Genomic DNA, 23,235 nt, shown 5'->3' on the forward strand with positions numbered 1-23,235 from the left:
GCGTTTACGTGGCGTAGAGAAAATCGTTCTTTTCATTTGTTCTAACATCATGTCAATAGACATCCTGCAGCTGATTTATTCATTTGTATTCATCTACGGTTAATAAATAATTCTACTTAATTATACTTTACAGAGCTTTTCATGCAAGAGAGAGAAAAACAGCAAAAGAAAGGAGCGAATATGACAGAAAACAATATTATCAAAACATAATAAAAAAGGTTTCACACTGTACTTTGGGACATCACACTCCTACCCTACAGAGGGTTCATCAGAAATGTTGGTTAACACAGTTACAAGCCACTAAAATACGTTTTATTATGACTCTCAGTCAGCTATAAACATGTACAGTATAGGCTTATAAATAACACACATCTTTAATTCAAAACGTATTTATAAAGCATTGCATCACAAGAAAAAAAATCTATTTTATTATGCAGCTTATAATAGCTTTATGAACTAAAGCTGAAAATATCATATTTACAAAATAAGAGAACATACACGCCCCAACAGATTAATTACCAGCGAGAGATGCTCCAAAAAAAACCCTGTAACTCATCTGTAGTTGTTAATAGGAGCTGTTGTTGTTTAGAAAGACGGGCACTGCTTTTGACTGTAAGATATCTTATAAAGATTAAACTGGCTTCCCCACAACATCCATTTAAAAAAGTGGTTTTGCCATTTATTCACACAAACACGTGGTACTAACGAGTTTCACGAACAGAAGCTTGAACTTCCCAGTAGGACCTGAATGCAGCATTAATTCTTGCGAAATTCCAAATTGTCCAGTTTTTCCAAAACAACATGAGCGTTTATCTCTGACAGGAAGATGCTGTCAGCTGTTGATTGATGATGACCTGCAGCTACAGCAGCAGACGGCTTCATTCATATTCATATCATTCACATTTCTCCCCATGATACATATTCTATTCAAGTGAAACTCTTACTCATCCCGAATCATCATCGGCTCTCAATGCTTCAAGTGAATCTGTGTTGAACTACAAATACACACACAGAGTAAAAAGACTACAAAACAGCAGCAAGACAAAAACAAACAGAAGTTAAAAAAAGGTTGATTCAATACATTTATTGTCATTTTACAGGAAAAAGAATAATTTCTCTTACAGCAGAAGGTTTTTTGGGAATCAATGATGAAGATAATACGAACAGGAACACTATACACATGCGCGTGTCGTCTAATAAATACTCAAAAAATTCAAATGCAGCCGAGCCAACCAAAACTTGAGTTTCACACGTTGAGGTGTGAAACTAAAGTGTTGTCGTGTTGCAATAGAAGTCTAGATGAGCGAGTGAGTCTCAGGGTTGTTGTGAAGAGCCGGAGGGAGAACAGCACACAACCACACAGCGCTCTGGCTGTTATGAATCTGTTTTGAATACATGGACAGTTATGTTTCCGTGTAAATAAGTGGGCGAGACAAGAGTTGAGGAGCTGCTGCTGTCAAACACTGTGACCTCTGGTGCTGTCATATGCTTCTATTTAAAAAAAAAGAAGCAATTTTTAGACATGATAGATGTTACATTAACTGTATATATGCTCCAACTAAATGATCCCCTAATTCTGGTGATTTACAGGATTGACACTATTTTGTGTGTTTTTGATTTCCTCCAAAAAATTTACAAAAATTATCACGTAACGTTGATTTCTTCCACAAACATGAAGCATATCTGAGAAGTCTATAACAAATTAACTTGAGATTAAGTTAAGACAGATTTTGTTGTGTTTCAAAAACTGCAGAGTGATCAAATTGCAGCTGAATCTTTGGACCGTTGGTCAGACAAAGAAAGACGTTAGAAGACATTGCGAGGGGCCTTTTTCATAATTTTGACATTTTTTTACACACTTAAAAGATTATGAAAAAAATAATCATGAGTTGCACTCCTTTCTCAGGTGTGTGTTTTTTTCCTCACATCAACTGAAGTAAAAGTACTGAAAAAAGGGAACACGAACAGAAACAAAAGATAAATTCAAACTTCTGTTTTTTTATCGGGAACTTGTGAAAAACCCAGCTGTGAAACACGGAGCGACGTGCAGTGAACACACACTGACAGAAGCCTTTATTGGTAACTTGTTAAATTAATTTATATTTCTCACATGATATGCTAAATAAAAATAGTATTTTTACAAAAAGAAAAGTCATGCATGGAAACTCTTCACAGGCACAACTTAATATACAGTATAAAGCTCTGAGGGCGTTGGCGCGGTGTTTCTGTGCTCGGCATCCTCTCTGCACCCAAACCCCTCAGACGATCGGCTTTTTATCCATTCTGATGGTCTCGTAGACGTCGGTGCTCCGAGTGGTCAGACCCTGCGCAGAACAGACATCAAACTAGTGAGAAGTAAATACCGGATGTTCCAAGTTCAAATACGTTCCTACAACACAATGTTGTGAGCATTTCCTGCACTGAGTCAAAGGGTGATTGTTCTTTTCTGACAGCCAGGTAGGTGAATGATTCCCCGAAAAAAAGTTCTTTACCATCCGCGGGGACCTTAAGCTGTCACTTTTCCTTCATGTGCCTTTTTAAATATCTTTTTAATCATTAGAATGAGAGGTCTCACCGCATAGATGCCTCCCGAAGCGGGCTGCTTCTGTGGGACAAAAACACAGTTGAGAGGAATCATCAAGTGTGCTTCAGTGGAAATGGTTTCTCAGGAAACACAACAGAGTGTAAGACGTGTGAAATACAGTTCCTCCTTCCAGCCATTTTACTCATTCTACTCTTTGAAGATCAAGATATTATAGTTAATTGTGAATGCATATCATTAGCGGGAAGTGGGATCTTGACACATTTGTGTGAAGAAACACTGGTGGAAACTGTGACTGTGTGTGTGTGTGTGTGTGTGTGTGTGTGTGTGTGTGTGTGTGTGTGTGTGTATAAATAATGCTGTTCGGTGGTCAGCTTGAGCTTACAGGAAATGACAGATGGAGGGTGGCTTTAAAGCAGAACTACTGCTTTAGAGGGCGAAAGACCAACAAACAAAATGAAGCCAAAGCATTAAAGAAAACAACATGTTCCACAGCACGTTTCAGGTCAACCTCATCTGACCTATATTTTAGGTTTTTATTCTCTCCACAATGATATAGAACTTTAATTTTACCTCAGGGGGATTGGCAGCCGTTTTGTTGGACGGAGTCATCTGTCAAAGACAAATCAGAAAGAACAAATGATTGTGAGATTCACATAATGTTCATCAGGAGGTGGAAATTAAACTCCAACGTGTGAGATATAACTGGTCAAAGAGCGGAAATATTCAAAACCATATGAGGAGTTTGCTTCTAAAATGAGCAGATACGTCAGAGACTCTGCTACAATGAGCATGAAAGTAAAATGAGGAAATATATCAAGGAAGTTAGGATCACTTACCACAGAATAATCTACATTTCTATAAGATAGCAGAACAATTTAATACGTTTTTTTATATGCAAAATATAGAGAATATCTAAACAAATCTTTTATAATATTGTTAATAATCATATTTCTGTCAGCATCGTCATTCGGAAGAACGCTAAGACAACCATAAGGAACAGTTCTGCACTTTCTTACACTCGTCATGGTGGCATATGTGTGTGTGTGTGTGTGTGTGTGTGTGTGTGTGTGTGTGTGTGGTGTTCCTGTTTGTCTTACCCTTAGTCTGCAGTATAAGACGGTGAGAATGATGCCGTAAAAGATGAGAATCCCATCCAGGATGTAACACACGTTCATGTCTCCAACGGCCTCTGCACACAGACAACACATCCTCATCGTTCATCATCATCATCATCATCATCACCACCTCCAGCAGAAATGGGTCCCACCCGACCGACTTTAGTTTAACTAAAGCGTTTTCAGCGCTTACAGGTGTGTTGAAAATCTCCCCCCTATGACGTTTGACCATCAGGTGGGATTGATCACCAGAAAGGAGGCAACGAGCAACTCTCGCGGCAACTTACCGGCTGGGCTTCAGATGAGAAGAGAGGATCTGTCGTGTTGCTCCCTCGTCGGCTGTCAGCGAGAGCTCTCGTCAAACCGTCTGAAGTGATCTCTGTGAGCAGCAGCGAACAGGAAGTCCGGGGCTCTCTGTCCGTGTTGTGTTGGTTTTTTTTGAAGCTGTAAAACCACACGCCTACCACACTGCCATCCTCTCTTCACAGAAGTTCCTCTTAAACTCTTTAGAAAATAAAAAAAAAACAAGCACCCTGCTTCTGTTTGGTCCAGTGACACAGAACGTTCAACGTGATTAATGAGAACGGACACATTTCAAGCAGAAAGCAGAAACTGTGGTGAACTATGTCACAAGACCACAGTGAAGATGGTCACTGTGTTCACACCACTTGTAAAAGATGTCTTCACCTCCGCCGACCTCCCACGCTACAAAGTGAGGAGACAAAGAGGACATGTAAGGAATAAATGGTTTAATAATGGAAAAAGGCCTATCACACTATACGAGCTACGGTAACCAAAGGGAGGAAAATACAAGACAAATCTACAAATATTCTTTACAAGCCACTTTGTTTTTCAAAAGTAAAAACATTCGGAAAAATTGCATCGTCATAACTTAGGCACCTTCAAAATGATAGAAAAGAAGTTATTATTGAAAACCCGGAATAGATTTAGCATGCATCTTTAAAAACATCTGCATTTTGATCACTCAGACTTGGACCTGGTATTTGGATGTTTTTGTAAATGTAACAGGCTTTTTAAAACCATATTTTCACTGGAAAAAGAAAAAGAGTCCGTCGTGTTTGTGGCTCAACAAACTGTAGGATGATGCAACCCATCGGCTCAAGTCTCAACATCAGGCGCGTTTTGGCGTTACAGTAAGTTTTTGGGACCTGGAGGAGGAGGAGGAGGAGGAGGAGGAGGAGGAGGAGGAGTCAGTGTGGGGACAGATGTGCCCCGCCGCTGCTCCTCCACATCTGGACAGTAAGGCTGTCGGATGGAGGCAGCGTGTTCTCTGTGCTCGTTTCAGCTCGTGGCACAAGGCGAGTGCGGTGATACGCTCCAGCTGCAGAGGAGCTGCAGAGAGGAGTTACAATCACACGTCTGGTTTGGGATCTTTTCTTAGAAATGCATTAAAAAAAAAAAAAAGTCAGCTGATAGTTTAACTTCAGCTGCCTGTTCAGGACTGAATTCCTTATGTGTGTATTGTCAAATAAAAATAAAATAATAGACCCATTTACACCTGCTACTAACAACAGACTGGAAAGGTTATGTGGACATTGACATCTGATCACAGGCCTGTGCTTTAACACCTGGTACTAACAGGTGTTCCTGTTGGCTCCGTGCTGCATTGTGATTGGATATAAATATGATAATTAAGCTCAGGACTCGTCAACAGGGTGTAAATCTTTAAAGGGAAACAAAAACCAAAGTTTCTAAAGCTTTCAACCACATCTCAACAATGGCTGCCAAATGATATTCCTTTTTAGATTTAGTGAACATGTTTTTAGAATCAAGCTTCTATTAAATACATTTCTGTATCTTAAACTTGTTTCATAACCGGTGTCTGTTATGATGTGATAAGACATGTTTTCTGATGTCTTATCACCTCGTTCACTTCTTGAAAAGATGTTATCGATCGCTTGTTCACGTCTTTGTTCTCATATTTCTAAAATATCTCCATATCATTTAAAAGGTCCGTCTCCGTCTTGATAAAAGGACCACACCTCTGTTGTTCTATCTTTGACAATTCAAATATAGTGTATTACTGCAAATACATTATATAGAATATATTCATAGTTGTAGCACTATACATAGCATTAGAATATTGTCCATAGTGTCAGGTGCCATGGGGATAAATGCTACGGTGAGACCTAAAGTATGTTCATACATGAGGTTTGAGATTGTGACCAAAGTCTGTGACGGCCGCCTCCTCTTCCAAACGTCACGATGACAACTGAGCAACTCCATCCTGTGAGGACGGCCCTGAAGTGTGGCTGAAAGCTTCAGAAACGACGAGGAGTTGAACCTCGGGCTGAGAAAGATGTTTCAAGATATTTGTGTCCTTCGCAGGGGGGGGGGGGGGGGGAATCGCCTGTCGGTGGCAGGAAGTGGTGTCATTAAAAGTTTTTTGTGTTTTTTTGAATGTGGTCAAAATTTCACACATTGCACTAGTAGTTCTGCACGCATTCACACATAATCCATCTGTTTCTTATTCTCAACCAAATCCCATGAAGAGACCAAAACAAACCTTATTATGAACTACAGCCTGATATGAAACCATTAGCTGCCACAGCTGCACTGGGAGAGATATTAATGTAATTCTCACTAGTGCGTATTAGTCAGTGGCCTAAAATAGAGCCCAGTAATTACATCATTTACTCCAGGTTTAGTAGTTTGTGCCCAGCTGTTAGTCTCTAGGCTCGTTTTCATTGAATTAAAGCATATGTTTGTGAAGTAAAGGCTTCCAGAAAGTACTGAAACACATTATTGGTTTTCTGGGATTTGTTGACAGTAAGAACTCAGAACAACACCAGGCTTCTGCTTTAACGTCCTTATCCAGGTAAAAATAAGCTGATTAAGATTGCATGATAATAACAGGCACCAATGGGGTCTTTGTTTAGTCTTCTGGTTAAAACGGTCAAATGAAGAGTATAAATGCCAGTGTAGGATAAAAACAAAACCTGCATATTTAGACAATCATGAACAGAGAGAGTCTGGAGAAGCTCAGGAATGTTCTTCCATTTTTCTTTACAGTCAGATAAAAAGACATTTTGGCCTTCAGACCGCAAAAAAGAAAAGAAAAAAGAAAGCCATGTGTTAATTCAAAGCACATAATGCTACATTCTGTAAGTGTAAAAAAAAAAAAGAAAAGAAAGAAGTCACATCCTTTAATATAAAAACAGTCCTTGTCATCTTCAAGAGGACTCTGACAGGGAGCAGAAAGGCAGTGGTTCACCAGCGTCACAGTCAGAGCTGAGCTCCAGCTAGTCTTTAAGACACAACAAAGAGGAAGTGACAAATGTGACGTAATCCTCCTCCTCGGTGTTCGAGTCAGCACAGTAAAGTAGTCCAGTGGTTACGGCAACAGATGAGGCAAAAAGAGAAAAAAAAAAAGTGTTGTGGGGTTTTTTTTTTTTACAGCGCGTCGTAAAAGACAAAGACGTCACAACGCGGGAGCAGAAAAAGTCAAGGCATCTGTTTAGTTCCAGGTTTGAACAATCGTTGAGCTGATCACAGTTTGATATCAGAGCGTCTGTGATGATCGTAAAAACAGGAGGAGGATTCAGACTCTCCTCTCCTTGAATGGTGTCTTTGATTGGATGCGAGTGGACAACAGTGGCCTCCACATGTCCCGCCACATCAGTGATCCAGCAGGAGCGGGCACGAAGAGAGGACAGCGTTTGGAGGAGGGGGGGTGGGGGGGTGGGGGGGAGACCCTTCACACCGAGGTCTCCGACTGCAGCCTCATGACGAACTTGTGGCTCTTCGGGTCGATGAACTCCTCCCCGAGGCGCAGGAAGGGGAGCGGCGTCACCGTGACCACCAGGGAGAAGTCCAGGCGTCGCAGGGAGAAGACGAGGCCCTGCCGCAGGGCCGAGGTCACCGGCTCCTCGCTCACCAAGGTCCACTGGCGCCCTCTGCCGTTCTGCTGCTGGTACTGCATGGTGGGGCCGGGGGACAGGTATCGCTCCAGGAAGGCCTGACGGGGAGGACGTAGGCGGTCAGTAACCATGGAAAAGCTTTTGTAGAGCAAAGTATTTTTGTTGCTTAAAAACATACAACCTAGGATGAGTAACTTGTGTGTGTGACTAATGTGATCACGATCTTTTTTTTTTTACCTTTGGCGTCATGTTGTGCGTGATGCAGAACTGCAGGTGTGTGAGGATGCTCTCCATGCTGTGGAAGGCCTGCTGCCGGGTGGTTCGCAGGTATTTCTGCATGGCTCGGGCCATCGGGGCGAAGATGGCTTGAGCCGCCTCCCGAGGATCCATCACCTCCCGAGGGTGTTTGGGGGACAAGGCCACTTCGTCCTCGTGGAGACGCTTGATGTGTGTGAAGGCCTCTTCCACCGCCACCACCAACCTGGAGGGTTGAGGGGGGGGGGGGAAAGCACCGTTATAAACCTCGTCAGCAGAGTCTCTGTTCAAACAGAAGATTGTCTTGGTTGATTTATCAGTGGGCTCTGAGTATCTTTACAGTCAACTGATGTGTTTAATTATGACGGAGATAAGAGCGTACGTTGGCTGCGCTCCGATGAACATGCAAACTACTCACTGGATTTAGATTTTAAATATGTTTAACAGACACACAGCCAAGAGTAAGAAACAGAAATAGTTTCCCTTCAGAATCTGTTTGAGCTGTAAAGCACCAAAAGTAACCGAGGAGATGCTTAATTTAAGTGCTCAAATGATCCATCATTCTGTTTGATACAAATCTTGTATCTTATTAAATCTAGGTTATGATATATCTGCCAATATAAATGTTATACCCGAACAAAAAATACGTTTATGTGGAGAAACAAAGGAATAAAAATAAAGAATAAACTTCTGGAGAAAACACTTGTGTGTGTGTGTGTGTGAGACACCGTTTCTAAATTACCGCAAAAGCTCGTAATCGCCCTCCGAATACGGTAATACCGGTATATTTGCGCTAAGCTAATATTAGCCGTCATTATCAGCTCAGTCGATTTCTTTGTCACAGTGATTCCCCTGCGGTCACAGGAGGAACATCGCTCTGACCTGGCCTTGCGCTTGCGGAGCCTGCGGTCCATCTCGGCCTCCTCGTAGTAGAACTCGTTGTGGGAGTTGTCTCTCCTCCGGGCAGCAGCTGCTATCATGGCCCGCGACTGGCCCGATGAGTTGTTGGTGGTGCTTTCTACAAGACGACACATGCAGAGGAAGGGGATTAGCGGGTTGCATTTCAGGTATTTAGCCGATGCTCATATTAAAAGGGAGAGAACGCTGAACGCTCACAGTCAGTTTCAGGTAGAAGGGGAATAGTTAGGAATGACCCCTCAGCTCATGAACGTGTCAAGTGACAAACGCCCGAGTTCTGGATTAAGAAACGTGAAATGTGATTACCGTCCAGGGAGTAGACCTTGAAGCCGGTCATCTTCTTGGACAGGATGGACTTGGGCAGGTTGAGCAGGGCCGGGTTGAAGACGGAGAAGTCGCTGTAATATCGGTCCAACACCCAGACGGCCGCCCGCTGGATGCTGAAACACAGCGAGTCAACCGTCAGTGTCGCAGTGCGGCCTTAACAGATTTGTATACCAGGTTTATAGTCATGCATTTGATTAGGGCAGTTTCAAAAACAAAACAAAATCCCACCTGAATCTACAATATTACACCTCAAACTATCATGTAATGTATCGAGGCTCCTGATGTATTACTCCCGTCTGTTTCATCACACTGGGGACTAACAACCTCAGTTAACCTCACTTCAAACCACACAAAGAATCCCTTTAATGGGGCCCCAGCTGCTGATTAAAGCTGAATGAAAGAAGGAAGACCATACGATGTAGTTAAACGCTCATAAAAAGGCAGTAAGTGGACCTCAGAGAAGAGAGTATTTTAGTTTCTCAGGATTTCATCCCGTTTCTTCAAAACAAAAACTTACGCCGTCAGAATGATTTTAAAGATGCTATAATAACATTCAAAATGGATATCAAAGGTTTTTAAATTCTTCTTCTCCTCCTCTTTCACACACTCATCACGTTTGTCCTCGTCTCACTGACCTGAGGTGTCCCACGTTGTAGAACTTGCTGGCTCCGTCCGTGCTCCGGACCACCTTGAGGCAAAAGGCCGGCTGCAGGTGTCGGACCTCCAGCAGCACCAGAGCCAGGTACTGAATGAAGAGGAGGGCGTCCACCAGCGAGGCGGCGTACTCCACGATCCCCCTGTAGTCCCGCTCCCGGGGCTCCAGCACCCGCACGCCGTAGAACAGCCAGTACGACGCGATGAAGAGGAACACCAGCACCATCAGCAGGCAGCGGAAGACGAAGAAGCGCGGGAGCGTGGCGCGGGGAGGCCGGAGGAACAGCGCCCAGGACGAGATGAGCAGGACCAGGAGCTTGAAGGCCAGCGAGACGTAGAGGCCCTCGCAGGGCGTGCCGCAGGGCTCCAGGGCGTCACGCCACAGCACCTGCGGGAGGATGAGGAAGGCTAAAGGCGTGACCAGGGCGAAGAAGCTCAGGCAGCCTCCCAGAGCCGGGCCAACGAAGCGCTTGCACTCCAGCGGAGTCGACTCCTCCAGATCTTTGGTGACGCGCGTCAGGTCCTCGTTAGAGATGCTGTGCTCCGAGGTGCCGGTGACGACCGTGGTGGTCTCGCCCCAGTTATCATCCTGTCAGAGACACGGGTAGCAAGACTCATGAGTGTTTACGGTTCATCTCCACATGAGTCCTGCAAAACAGCAGCAAAAGCTTAATACAAGAAGTCAAAAAGCATGAAATGAAAATGAAGGAATACAAGCTTTTTTTGCAGGTTGTGACTTTCATCTATTCTGTACCAAGTCAGAAACCAAAGATGTTTATATGAAATTTGTGTTCAGGATGTAAAGAGAGACAGATATAATATAGATGCATACTTTTTTAAAGAAAATCACAAAAAAAAAAAAGATTAGACAAGTCCTTAAACTTTTACATAATTTCAGAAATATTTAAATATTGTATAAAGTTATATAAGAGATGAACCCCTCTGTGTCTACGTGGCCATTTGAAGGCCAGCGGGAAGGGCGACAGGTTGGTTAAGCTTAAACACCTCTTCACTATTTAAAGATGGACGCCTCGTCACTTCACATCAGGAACAAACAAATCTCCTCAGTCCCTCTAATGAACACATGCCGTTTAAACTTAATATAATACGTCTTCGGTATTTTAAGACCAGGCGACACCTGCTCCTTCTCAACTGACTCACAAGACGGACGAGGGTTGACCTGCAGTGACTGACAGCTCCTAAGAGACACCAGAGGAATTTAAAGGAGACGCTTCTTTTCTTTCAAATGGATCGCAGCAAGGGAATATTTAACGGGACAAAAGAAATACCAGAAGTCTTTAATAAGAGGCAGATGATTAAGTGTGGCTTTTTGAAACGGACAGAAAGCGGCTTAACTGACCCGTTCCTCTCCGCGGGTCGACTCGGCATCGAGCAGCGGTTCTCCGGGAGTCTGGATGGTGACGGATTTGTCTCCACGACTGCTGCTGTCTCGGCTCTTAGAGCGGTGACGGTCCCTCCGATCCCTGGAGGAAACGAAAACACGACGACGACAGACGGGGGTCACTGGTTGTGTCGCTGAACATACTTTATTTCACTACACATCACCACATTCACCAGCTTTGAGCTTTCCTTCTTGTGATTCTTTGAGGAGAAACTCAGTTTTACAGTTCCTTTAATTAAATCAACTGTCTTTGATCGAGGACAGCCTTTATTCCTTTAACAGTGCAAATCATATCGCAACTGCTATATCAGTCAAATTAACCACAATTACATATTTTTCTCAAACGTTCAGCCCCTTGAATAAAATCGGTGATTTGTGACATTGGGCCACATGAACACAATTAGACTTGGACTCTACCAACCTGTGCTTGCGGGAGCTTCTGGAGTGGGACGACTTGTACGAGTAGCCCGAGTACTGCGACTCGTTGTCCATGTCTCGGGTCGGCGGCGAGCAGGCTTTACGAGCCCCGCCTCCTCCTCCTCCTCCTCCTCCACCGGTGCGCCGCTGCTCGCCGACTCCTCCCAGCTGGCTCTTGCGCTCGGAGATGGACTTGGTGGTGAGAGCCAGGGGCAGCTTGAGCAGGTCAACCTTGCTCCTGAGGGAATCTATCTTGGAGGCCGACGAGCTGGAGCGTCAGGAGAAGGGAGGCGGGGGGGGAGGCTACGGAGAGGAGGAGAAGAGGGGTGGGAGAGGACGGTGGGTAGGAGAGTCGCAGCAGGGGAGAGCTGAGGAGACTGTGATCTGAAAGAGGAGGCGGAGAGAGAGAGAGGGAGAGAGAGAGAGAGAGAGAGAGAGAGAGAGAGAGAGAGAGATGCTGAGGATCACAAACAGCTGTCCACATTGCAACAGGTCTGGATGAAGAGCCATGAAAGTGACTCTTAACATGACGACCAGTCAAAAGTCAAACATGAGATCATTTTTAAAGGCCTTGTTGGTGAACTTCCTGCCTTTGTGTTTCGAGCCGTTATCACACCAGACCATCTAGACGGAGACGCTTAAAGCTCCCCAGGGTCTATTCTGAGCTTCCCTTCTATATATATAATATATATAATTCATTACAGGCTTTGATCTAAACATTGAAACACTTCCTTCATATCTGGCATTCAAAACGGGACGTTCAATTAAAAAGACGTTTAATAAGTAGTAGTGTTATTGTTTAAAAACGTAAGACTATGAAACTTCTAGGATATGGTTCAATGCAACAATAAAAGCAGAGAAGAAGAAGAAGAAGAAGAAGAAGAAGAAGAAGAAGATGTATGTTAACAAGGAGGGATTTAAATACAAGAATGTTTTTATTGCAAATGTTTCATAAGGAAGGAAATGCTTTTAACATTTGGTGATAAAAACTTTAATATGAACATAGATGTTGTCTGTTTACAAAAATAAATCCCTGAAAGCATTTGAGTGACTGATTTATGCGCTGATGATTTCAGAACTACACTGAACTTAAAGCGATTGTAAACACAGTTTCAGGGCATTAATCTGTTAGTATTCTGTGCAGCCATGTCGATCACTGGAGGGTCCTCCTCAATGATCTTCAGTTTATTTCTCCATTTAATTGTTTTTATTCAGAAGTTTAAATGTGTGACACAGTTGTCTCCACACAGCTTAAGTATCTTTAGTCTGGGTTTACATTTGTGTTGAAACTTTGATTTTGTTGATTTGTAGATTATTTATTTGTTTTTTGTCTGTAAAATGTTCAGTATATATATATATAAAAAAAAAACATCATCACCAAGCATCATCATCTGTCCAAAACTCAATTATATTAAATTTACAATTCTATAAAACAGAGAGAAGCAGCAAATCCTCACATTGGAAGAGCAGCAAAAACACGCAAATGTTTGAGTTCAGGTATGAAAAACTGTCAAATTTAGAAATATTTACCTCAGTTTAATTGTACAAATATAAGATTTAAGGGTCCATGTCTGAGGTTGTTGACTCCTGTGTGACTCAACCCTCTCGCCCCGGCCCACTGAGCACTGTGACCCCCCCCCCCCCCGAGTGACACCAACACACATTAACCCTAAACTGAGGCTTCGGTTTCAGCTTGGTCTTCCGGGTCTCGCCGAGGTTAATCATCACGCGGCTGTGCCTCCTCTCGCCGAGACGGCAGAGCTTCGTCCGCCGTCCGCTCGGACACAATGGCGGCCATATTGCATTACTGTGTTTTCACAAAACTTGTTTGCCCTCTCTCACTCTCTCTCTCTCGCCCTGTCTCACATTCCCTCCCGCACTCCCCTCGTCCCCCTGGGAGACAGGGCCTCTCCGCTGCCATGGTGATGAAAGAGGGTGTTCAGCTGGGGAGGGGGATCGGAGGTTGACAGTTGCCGTGGAAACCTGACCTTACGCCGCCCTCCGACCACTCCGTTCTCCTCAAAAACAAAATCGGCAAAATAAAAGTGTTGGCATGACGGATGCTGGACTGTCATATGCTGGTTAAGTGATAAAGGGCGGGTGACGCTCGCTGGCTTTCACCGGGCCTCTCTGGTGGAAGCGGAGAGCGGCGTTAGCGGCCATCACTGTCTTAAGAGGTCCCGATTTGACTTAATGTGGGTTTTCTGCTCCATCGGCGCCTTTGTGATTAAAATCCACTTCCCCGTCAAGCCGGAATACTGTGCGAAGTCGAATCCGCCCGTGGGGTTTCTGCGAGTTTGCCCTCATGTGTGCACTCCTTTTGTTTCACAGCGTTCATATTCTGTCATAAGAGGAAGCGCCCCCTTATCCAGCACCGAGAAACCCACTAAGTCTTACCAGACGAGGAGATCTTGAATCCCTTGCAGCCATGTGCAAAAACCTCCACATGCCTATTCCAAACCACAGAGCTCCAATGAGTAGCAGCCTCCTCCTGCTGTACCAGCATCATACGCTTTTATCTGTGGCAATGGCAGAGGGATGAGCGTCGTATGTACACAGTCGCGCTCTGCTTTTTATGCCACATAAAGTGCAGTAAAACGGTTTCATGCCGACCACAGGATTTATCTCCGCAACGGAGAGGAACCTGCCCTGTAAATGTCACGCAACGGCACAGCACAGTGGTACAGCATGACTAAACGCATTAAAAGACCAAGATTCAAGATCGCTCCCGCAGATAGTCGCTGCAGATTTAAGTGGAGTAAAGTAGGAAATATGGCGAGGGAGAGTAGTTTCAGACTCACGGGCAAACCACATGTTTTTAGACCGGCAATAAAGTGAATCTAAACAGTGGTTTTACCTAATGGCTGGGGACGTTTAGGTGGAACTCGCTCTCCCAGACAGAGAAACCCTCGGCCAAAATAACAATCTGAATTCATCAGTTGGCCTCATGTTTACCCGCCGCCCCGTAAAAACAACAATTAAGCAATTACAGTAATACTGCCCATATTTTAAAGCGATTACACTGTAAGATGAGTCACTGTAGGATAACGATCCTGAATGTGTGTCGATGTTGCAGAGACACAAATATGTCGAATGTCCCATCGAATGTCCCATTAAGTATAACCGAAGCCATGCAGGACCCGTATGTATCCAAGAGGGAGCAATTCAAGAAAGGACATGAATAGAAGTCTACAATATCGTGGCGATAAATAAAGGTTGTTGTGAAGACGGCACGTATAGATAGAGTAACATCATAAGGGCTTCATCACCTTGTAATATGAGGTGGGCCGTGTGCAAAGTTTACATTTTGGGGTGAGGTGGGTGGAGGCGTCAGAGTGTCACAAATGCAGAGAGATGATCCTCTGAGAGAATGAACGTGCTCAGTGAATATCAGGGCAATCCGCCCGTTCCATTTCTGCAAACAACTGGAACATTTAGCCCAACGGTGGTACAGTGAGTAAGGTCGGGGCAGTCACCAAAGCCAAAAGGGTTCATCCTCTGGGGACCATGAATACAGTACATTTCAATTGCAAATGTTTTTTTTTTTAATGCAGAGAAATGGTCAAAAGCTTAGGTCAAGGAAGATGTTTACCCTGATGGTGATGTCAGATAAAAAAAGTCCAGAAAATTAAGGATTAATCCTCAGAGGACCCTGAATATTTAGAACAAATGTACTTGTATTCTTGCCAGTAGTTGTCTAGATGTATTGCAAACTGTCTCATGAAATAGGATTACCAAGTACAACCTTGGAAAACTAGGGAAAGATAACGTTAAACAAAGTGCTTCATGCTCAGAGGAGTTCTGCAGTTATGACCAGACTTCATTAAATATCTTTTTGGTTTTGGACGCACACAGTAAATACAAGTTCTGGCACAGCTGTGAACAGTCTGGCGTGCTGAATGATGATAATGTAAATATTATTTAGTCAAAACAAACTTGCTTCCTTGCATTCTTAACTTTTGAAGCTGACGTTGAAGAAGAAACGTGGATCTCTGCAGGTTAAACAACGGGCTTCTCTCTGTATGACGGCTGACAGTTTCACAAGGAAGTTCCTCCTGTTTTCATTTTGCAGGGCTGACCTTTCAGTCGTCAAGTCAACGTGACGTCATAACACTTAAGGTTGACCCGCTTTCCTCAGAATGGGACACATGTGGTATGAAAGGCGTATGAGAAGTGGTTCAGGAGGTGTTTCAAAGCGGATCCCACACGAAACCTCCCGTCTTTCAAAAGACACAAACGCTTGAATGGAGAAAGGAAACTGGTTTGTAATTTTAGCCTTGCTTGCTGGAAACAGGGATGATATATCACAAACTCCCACTGTTGATACATCAGGTTATGATATTTCCCTTTCTAGTGTTGGCCTGCTTATGACAGGTTTGAGTCCTTAACGGCAGGTTTGGTTGGTTACATGTCATTGGTTGTTATTTTATACAATTTAAACAATTTTTTCCACCAATTTGAAACATGAAAATCAGTTTTTTTTTAATCATGGTCAGTACTACTCAGCTTATGGAAACAGTTGCCTACAATCTTCTGAGTCTCTGGAGGAGTCTGAGAATATAATGGTGACGCTCCGATATCTTTTTTCCCTTATTGATAACAATTGAGATACCTGAACATGCGTATCGGCAGATACAGAGTACATTAAAAACAGTGTTTCCAGTGAAAATGGATGGATCACTCATTAGCTACTCCCATCATTGTTTTCGGACGCGGCGATCATTTTTTTCGCTTCTTTCAACTTTGCACGTGTTCTGTACCGATCGTGTAAGATGCACGGAGCGAGTAGCGGGTTGTAGTTGTTCATGTGTCGTGTAAATGAGGTAATAAATGATAAAAGATAACATGACATAAGACGGTGCATGGACATGCCTAATCTATCATTTTAGGAGGCATTTTGGAAACTGGTATCAAAAAGAACTCTAGAAAACGAACCCTGATGATGTCACGGTGATGTCATCAGTGTTATCTCAACTTTGACAATTCCTAACAGAAAGAGTTTGTTATAAACTGGAGGCATGGTGTTTGAAAGACAGGTGTGTCTACGAGGCGGGTAGGTTTCTCATTAAAGATGCTATCTGGATGCATTATGGGAAACGTAGGATCCAGTGTTTTTGGAGCCTTTACGTCTGTCTCTCAAAAGTCCCCCAACTCTCTCTGGAAGTGAAATACAACCACTGGAGGCCCCTTTTTTAAGGAATAGTTCAACATTATGGATAATACATGTATTTGCTTTCTTGCATAAAGAATATCCACCTACTAGCACCTGTGAAGCTCACAATAAACACATTAGATCTGGTTTAAAATCGGTTGATCTGTACAGAACCGTGTAAAAAGTCAATGTGTTGCTTTAAGTGGGGATGTGTGTCGGACTTTTACTTGGAAATAGTGAAGACCTAGACGAAACCCAGCATCGAACTGGTGCTAAATTCTGAAAGACCGGAGTAACGTTACCGGTTGTTTTATCTTTACTTTGACATGTTTTGCTGTTAAAACTGTTGCATGTATTCATCTACCTCTCTGCAAGAAAGCAAATACGCATATTTCCCAAAATGTGCTGTCATTATTACACAAGATAAATCCACTGAATGCCTTTACCTCGTACATTATGGTACCTCGCATTTCTTTTCTTCAGCAGTGTCCCTTACCCTGGTCCTTGAGCAGCACTGGGTTAAACCCGATGTACTGCACAACACCTACAGCGGCAGCCTGAGACGAGTCCGTCTGACTGTTAGTGAGAGTATGACAGAGCGCTTGATCTTCAGGGGTGTGGTCCAGCGCTGAGATGGATAAGGTTTCCTATTCATCCCAGTGTCCTGTGGCCTACTTAATGAGCTTCACCAGTATGGTCCACCTCAGTCAGCACGGCAACATTAACGTTGAATTAAAAGCATTGAAATAACGTCCGAACACAAGCGACGACGCGTCCTCGTCCTCGTCTTTTGATCGACTTCCTCCACGAACGAGGCAGAATCGCTTCCTGTTCCTCGTAAAATCAAACAGTGGTGGGATTCTTGGGGATATTTAACTCAGCCATTTTTTTCACCACCCTGCCTCAAAGTCAAAGTCTGGCTTCTAAAAAAAGAAAATGACCTTTGTTCACTCCACGCTCTGGGCAGCTTTTAAAGGAGTTTGCACACAACAGGCCGGTTCAGTAATCTGCGTAGGTGTGTGTGTGTGTGTGTGTGTGTGTGTGTGTGTGTGTGTGTGTGTGGTCTGAAATTAAACAGCGATGATGTCGGGCGTCATGCCTACGAGTGCCACAGGTTTTTTTTGGCTCGGGCCAAAAGGGAGTGTAAAACCATTTAATGTCTATCATCAACTGATAGCAAAGACAACTGTTTTCTGAGCCGATATGCTACTTCATTATGAACACATGAGATCTCTCCTACAAAGAGGCCTCATAGCAGGACTCTAGAAGCACTGAAAGATGCTGAGTCACCACCAAAACCCACCGACCGAAGACACCAACTGAACTCTGAACAGTATTCCCTCCAACCAAAGTGTTTTAGACGGATACATCCGATTCAAAATGTATACATCTTTTCAATTATATCTTCTGCAAATGATAGCTTTCTGCATACACTTTGGTCGGACAAACAGGCAGCTAAATTAAACGCTGATGCACTTCAGAATAAATTGGCTTCTTTTATTAAAAGGGCTTTCTAGAAGGAAAAGTGAGGTCTGTGCTAAAACAATAACCATCCCCAATCATGATCTCAGCTTTGAAATGAATATTCACAAATATTAAAGCTATGTTTCTGTCATAAGTTCTGTTGTAGTTCAACAAAATGTTTTGCTTTCCACCGTGTCCACCGTACGCTAAATCTTTCTTTTAAAGATGATTTCTGACCCATTATTTGGTGTTTGAATGCTTGTATTTCTAATGTACTGCCTCCTGTTTAAAATACTTCACTGTGAAGTTTTAAAGTAAGAAATATGTGACATACTGTACATATAAACTCAAGACGTTGATATTCAAAAAAAAAAAAAAAAAACGGCCAGTAAGTTCATGCCGCTCAATAAATCGCTCCAACTGACTTTTAAAAGCGACGGAAATTATTCAGGAATTCTGCCGTGAACATGCAGCCCGCGTCACGCTACGTCTCAAACAAGCAGATGTTGGATTTTTACAGCCTCTTTTTCCCCCCGAAGGCAAATCAAGCTTTCATCAAACATCGTGAGCAGCGAGGCAGCAGCTGTCGGGGTGGAGAGGCAATCTGTGCCGTCTCTGAGATGACCAGCTCCGCTCAACAGCCATTTGAGGATCCGATGTGCCAACTGTGAAAATAAGGGTGCACACACCCAGGGTCCAGCAGGGGAAGAGGCTCATCACGGTACCAGGGCCACACACACACACACACACACACACACACACACACACACACACACACACACACACACACAGGGCTGACCACCACCCACTGCTGCCTAAAACGACATCAGTAAAACCAGCAAAAACAAGACAACTGCTACTGTCAGCCTTCGTGCACACATGGCTAGCAAACCGGAGCAGGTGTGTGTGTGTGTGTGTGTGTGTGTGTGTGTGTGTGTGTGTGTGTGTGTGTGTGTGTGTGTGCGAATCTAACAGGATATGGTTGAATCAACAGGCCTGTCCTCTGGTCAGCGCTGTGTGTCAGAGAGCCTCCTGCACACAATCTGTCTTCATAACCAAACAAAGTATTGAGTGGACAGGAAGTGGCTCAGATGAGATGGATGTGGTTCAGATGAAGGACTCTGGTCCATTAGATGGCGTGGGGGGCGAATACATTTCATAATAAATCCAGTTAGACAAACATGTTTAAGGGCGAGTTCAGACAACCCATGAACAATATTAGCCCTATAGTTGTGTTTAATATAGCTTCAGTGTTTAGGGCGGACCCCTCTTATGAGCACATCTCTGGTGAACACAAGGCGTGAAGTGGTGCTTTGACACGATTCTCGTGGATTAAAATAGTCGACTGAGAAGTTATTTAGTGTGTGACGGCCCGACACAGGTTTTCAGATATCTGCTGCGGACGCTGAGTGCAATCCAATTTGTGGTTCACTCAGCGTTTAAAAATGACATTTAAAAACCTCAACAACAACAAGAACATCAACATGCCTTTCAATGGTTTCCTCACTAGACGATCTACAGATGGAAGAGTTCTCATTGGGAACTATTTTATACTTAATAGAAAACAGCTCTCCTCAAGAGAATGAAGACCTCTTAATGTAGCTTTTAGTCTGCAGCTGAACCTCTTACTTGGTTTACTTAGTGAGTCCAATGGCAGCAACAACTTACTGATTCATCTTGTTTTCATATCAATGTAAATTTAATGTTTTTAGGTTTTTGGACAAACCTATTTTGCACCTTCAACAATGGTAAACATATGAGTGACTAGAATACCTACAACCATATCTGCTTCCTGGTTTTTTTTTTTTTTTTTTTTACAATTGTTTGCTTATAATATAATTATAAACTCATATTTAATGAACATGAGCTTCTCTCTCAAAGCCAGAAACCAGCGAAGCAACGACACAAAATGATAAACACTCAATATTTCTTGCTAAAATATTCATAACAGCAAGAGGTGCAAATTTTTGTCTGCACTTTTTCAATTACAATTTCAGATGGATTCACGCAGGCAGAACACCAACCAACAGGATCCTATTGACCCGGAGCAGCGTCTGTCTGTCTGTCTGAGGGTCCCTGTTGTTCAGCCGAACCAATCAGCTGTATTCTATTCTCCCAATGCTTTGGTTGTGTCCAAAATTCCATAGGAACATATTTAGTACGTTAAAATAGTGTGAGAGCTTTTAGTACGTCTGAAACCTAAGTATGAAACCAATAGTACATGAACTGCATACTATTTCTAGTGAAAGTATGCAAACACTGGACACTCCGCCAGCATGAATATCCCACAATGCAATGCAGTAGTGACGACGACGTTCGTGAAAGACAATGGTTGAGAGCTTAAGAGTTAAGAGTCCACTTTAGACGTGATATGTTGTTTAAATCCGTCTACAAGAGGTTGTCACGGGTTACGCATCTCCAACCGGCACGGAGGCTTCCAGGAAGTGACCAGGTAATTGAGGTAAACTGCGTCTGAAAAGATACATACTGCCGTGTACTCACATAGAAGTACGTTGATCGATAGTACACATGATGTAGTTCACAGCAGGCAATGTCGGACGCATTCTAGTTTTGTGATTTGGGAGAGAGTTGTTCATCTTCACTAGTATTTTTGGAATGTTTTAGACCATATGTGAATAAGATGCATTAATTCTTAAAATGGGCATAGTCCCCCTTTAAACCTGAAGACAGACCTAACTGTAGTACAGAAACAATTAGTTAGTTACTTATTAGTTGAGTTGTGTATCAACCGAAAGTTAGCTGGCAACAATTGTAATAATACATTCATCGTTTAGGTTATTAATTAAGCAGAAATGTCAAACATCTGCTGGTTCCAGCTTCTTCAATGACAGGATTTAATGCTTTGATCTGTTTTATATCGTTACAATTCAATAACTCTGAGTTGAAGACAAAACTAAAGACATATCATATTATAGAAATCACCTTTGACTCTGATTTGACCATTTTAATCGACTTAAAGATTAAAATAAGATCAGCTAGTTGAGGCCCTACTGGACATTATTACACATGTACAAAGCTAACATTCATAGTGATTCTCCTACAGGCTGATTCACTGCATGTGTGTCAACAAACCCCTGTAGAGAACCAGCTGCACTGTGATATTACTATCTGATACTGGTATTATTATGGCCTGTTTTATTACTGTAACAGTCCCCCTGGAAGCACTTTATGGTGTACTGTGCTCCTCTGTCTCGCGCTAATGAGTATTTATAGCGGTAAACAGTTTGTTTCTCTTCTTCTCTATGAAATAAAGAACTTGAGAGGCCAGCAGGTCTACGACACACAGCTGAGGACACCGGGCCTGTTGCTACTGCAGCAACACTACAACTGTTTCAGTCTGAATCGACGCGAGAGCCGTTTGGACACATTTGTATCTTCCCACTGCTGTCGGGTGAGGTAACGTGGATCAATAATTCAACAATGTCTCCACATGCACAAAAGGCTACGAAGAGGCGGACTTACTGTGAGGGGTCCGGGAGCGTATAAAGAGTTGTGCGACCCACAAAAACGAAAGAAAAGGAGGGTGTTTGTACGGCAGGACAATGGGAGACTCCCAGGCCCCACTGGTCGCGTCCTGATGCCAAATTACACCCCCCCCCCCCAAAAAAAAAATGCTCGTGCCCTCTCTTCCGCCTTCGCTCCTCCAGCACTGTAAATGAATGGACGCACTCGAAATCCCCTGCGGTCCTTCAGCGAGGAGAAAAATTCAAAACCGTCGGCCTACAATGAAACTGGACGCGGTTCTTTTCCTCCATGCGCATCTCTCGCTCTCTCTCTCTCTCTCTCTCTCTCTCTCTGGACGTTTCATTCTCTAACATTCATAAACACGACTCTCTCTCTCTTTATCTACCACACGTTATACCCGGTCCACAGACCTACGTGGCCTCGGTGAGGACAACAATAGGGCCGACGAGGGTCCCAAAGTTCCCTGCGGTTTCCCAAAAAAAAAAAAAAAAAAAAGGCGACCATCGCGTCCTGTCGACTATTGTTTGGGGAAACCGGAGACCTCCTGCGCCCCGAGTCCTCCTCCTCCCTCTCCCGCTGCGCTACAGCAGCGCACACAACCACCAACCAGCAGCATTTCAAGACGTTTTACACACAAAAATACTACTTACTTATTCCAGATTGTCCATTCAGGTATTTTCTCACTTTCCACTTTCTTTCCACTCAGCCGTAGCAGCGCGCGCCCCGCCTCCGCTCCACTTTGGCCCCTCCTCTGTTCCTCTCTCCACCCCCCCCCCCCCCTGTGAAACTGTGTGTGTTCAGCCACAAAACATCCATTACCACGCACACGCACACACGCACACGCGCACACACGCACGCACGCACGCACGCACGCACACACACACACACACACACACACACACACACACACACACACACACACACACACACACACACACACACACACACACACAGATGAGTGCACTCAGTGAATAGAAGTGGACACTATAATGTCACAAAGTGGTTCCCTCGGCTCATAAAACAGTTTATGGAGCTGCTGATGGGAGAAAAACAAAAATCCTCCAGAAACCGAGAAACCACCAACACCATCATCACCATCAGATGTTTTCATACACAGTCTGATCTTTGTGGAGCTGTGAAGACACATGTATGTGTACAGACCAGCAGCTTTTTAAAGATATTTAGATATACAAATTCTTTCCCGACCCAAAGAAATATTAGAATGAGACATTTTTCCTGTAATACTCACACAGAAGTACATTTAAAGCTGTGTGAGTCATTTCCTACCCTCACTGGTCATCATCAGGATTACATTAGAATAAATACCAAAAAGAAAAGTCATGGTATGTAATGCCTTCCCTGTATAATTTACATTTCTTTGATGGGATTTAATAGTTTGTTTCATGATTTGTTGTCATGAGGAAAAACTATTTTACATGATTTTAATTTAATTAAATTAAAAATGTAAATTAAAGTCATTTTTCTGCAGGTTAAATCTTACTAAGATATAATGATATAATATGACTTTCAAAGTGGCTGCAAGTTTCATTAAGATACTTGGATTTTTTTAATTGATCATGATTTATGAGCATGAAATGACCAATTTTACAACTGAAATG

At 43.3% G+C, this 23,235-nt stretch overlaps 2 protein-coding genes across 6 annotated transcripts; both read right to left on the minus strand.

Annotated features, from left to right (window-relative positions):
• Positions 1-1,069: 1,069 nt before the first annotated feature.
• Positions 1,070-3,759, minus strand: fcer1gl (Fc receptor, IgE, high affinity I, gamma polypeptide like). The gene is made up of 4 exons (XM_068731241.1): positions 3,643-3,759; positions 3,116-3,154; positions 2,576-2,605; positions 1,070-2,324 (listed from the first exon to the last, which is right to left on the minus strand). Exons 1-4 carry the CDS (start codon positions 3,757-3,759, stop codon positions 2,259-2,261), a joined length of 252 nt encoding a protein of 83 aa, XP_068587342.1. The 3' UTR covers positions 1,070-2,258.
• A 635-nt stretch (positions 3,760-4,394) lies between these two features.
• LOC137888105 (vang-like protein 2) lies at positions 4,395-22,344 on the minus strand. 5 transcript variants are annotated; one of them, XM_068731412.1, is made up of 8 exons: positions 22,267-22,344; positions 11,519-11,898; positions 11,056-11,179; positions 9,677-10,284; positions 9,021-9,154; positions 8,679-8,814; positions 7,779-8,022; positions 4,395-7,639 (listed from the first exon to the last, which is right to left on the minus strand). In XM_068731412.1, exons 2-8 carry the CDS (start codon positions 11,587-11,589, stop codon positions 7,379-7,381), a joined length of 1,578 nt encoding a protein of 525 aa, XP_068587513.1. In that variant the 5' UTR covers positions 11,590-11,898; positions 22,267-22,344; the 3' UTR covers positions 4,395-7,378. The 5 variants fall into 5 exon arrangements, with proteins under 5 accessions (XP_068587513.1, XP_068587545.1, XP_068587522.1 ...); XM_068731444.1 differs by having other exon boundaries at positions 11,519-11,817; positions 22,267-22,323; XM_068731421.1 differs by lacking the exon at positions 22,267-22,344 and adding an exon at positions 21,614-21,695.
• Between the last annotated feature and the right edge of the window lie 891 nt (positions 22,345-23,235).

Source organism: Cebidichthys violaceus, unplaced genomic scaffold (assembly GCF_023349555.1).
Source record: "Cebidichthys violaceus isolate CVI_PGR_0920_01 unplaced genomic scaffold, fCebVio1.0.p SCAF_104, whole genome shotgun sequence".
Taxonomy (NCBI): domain Eukaryota; kingdom Metazoa; phylum Chordata; class Actinopteri; order Perciformes; family Stichaeidae; genus Cebidichthys; species Cebidichthys violaceus.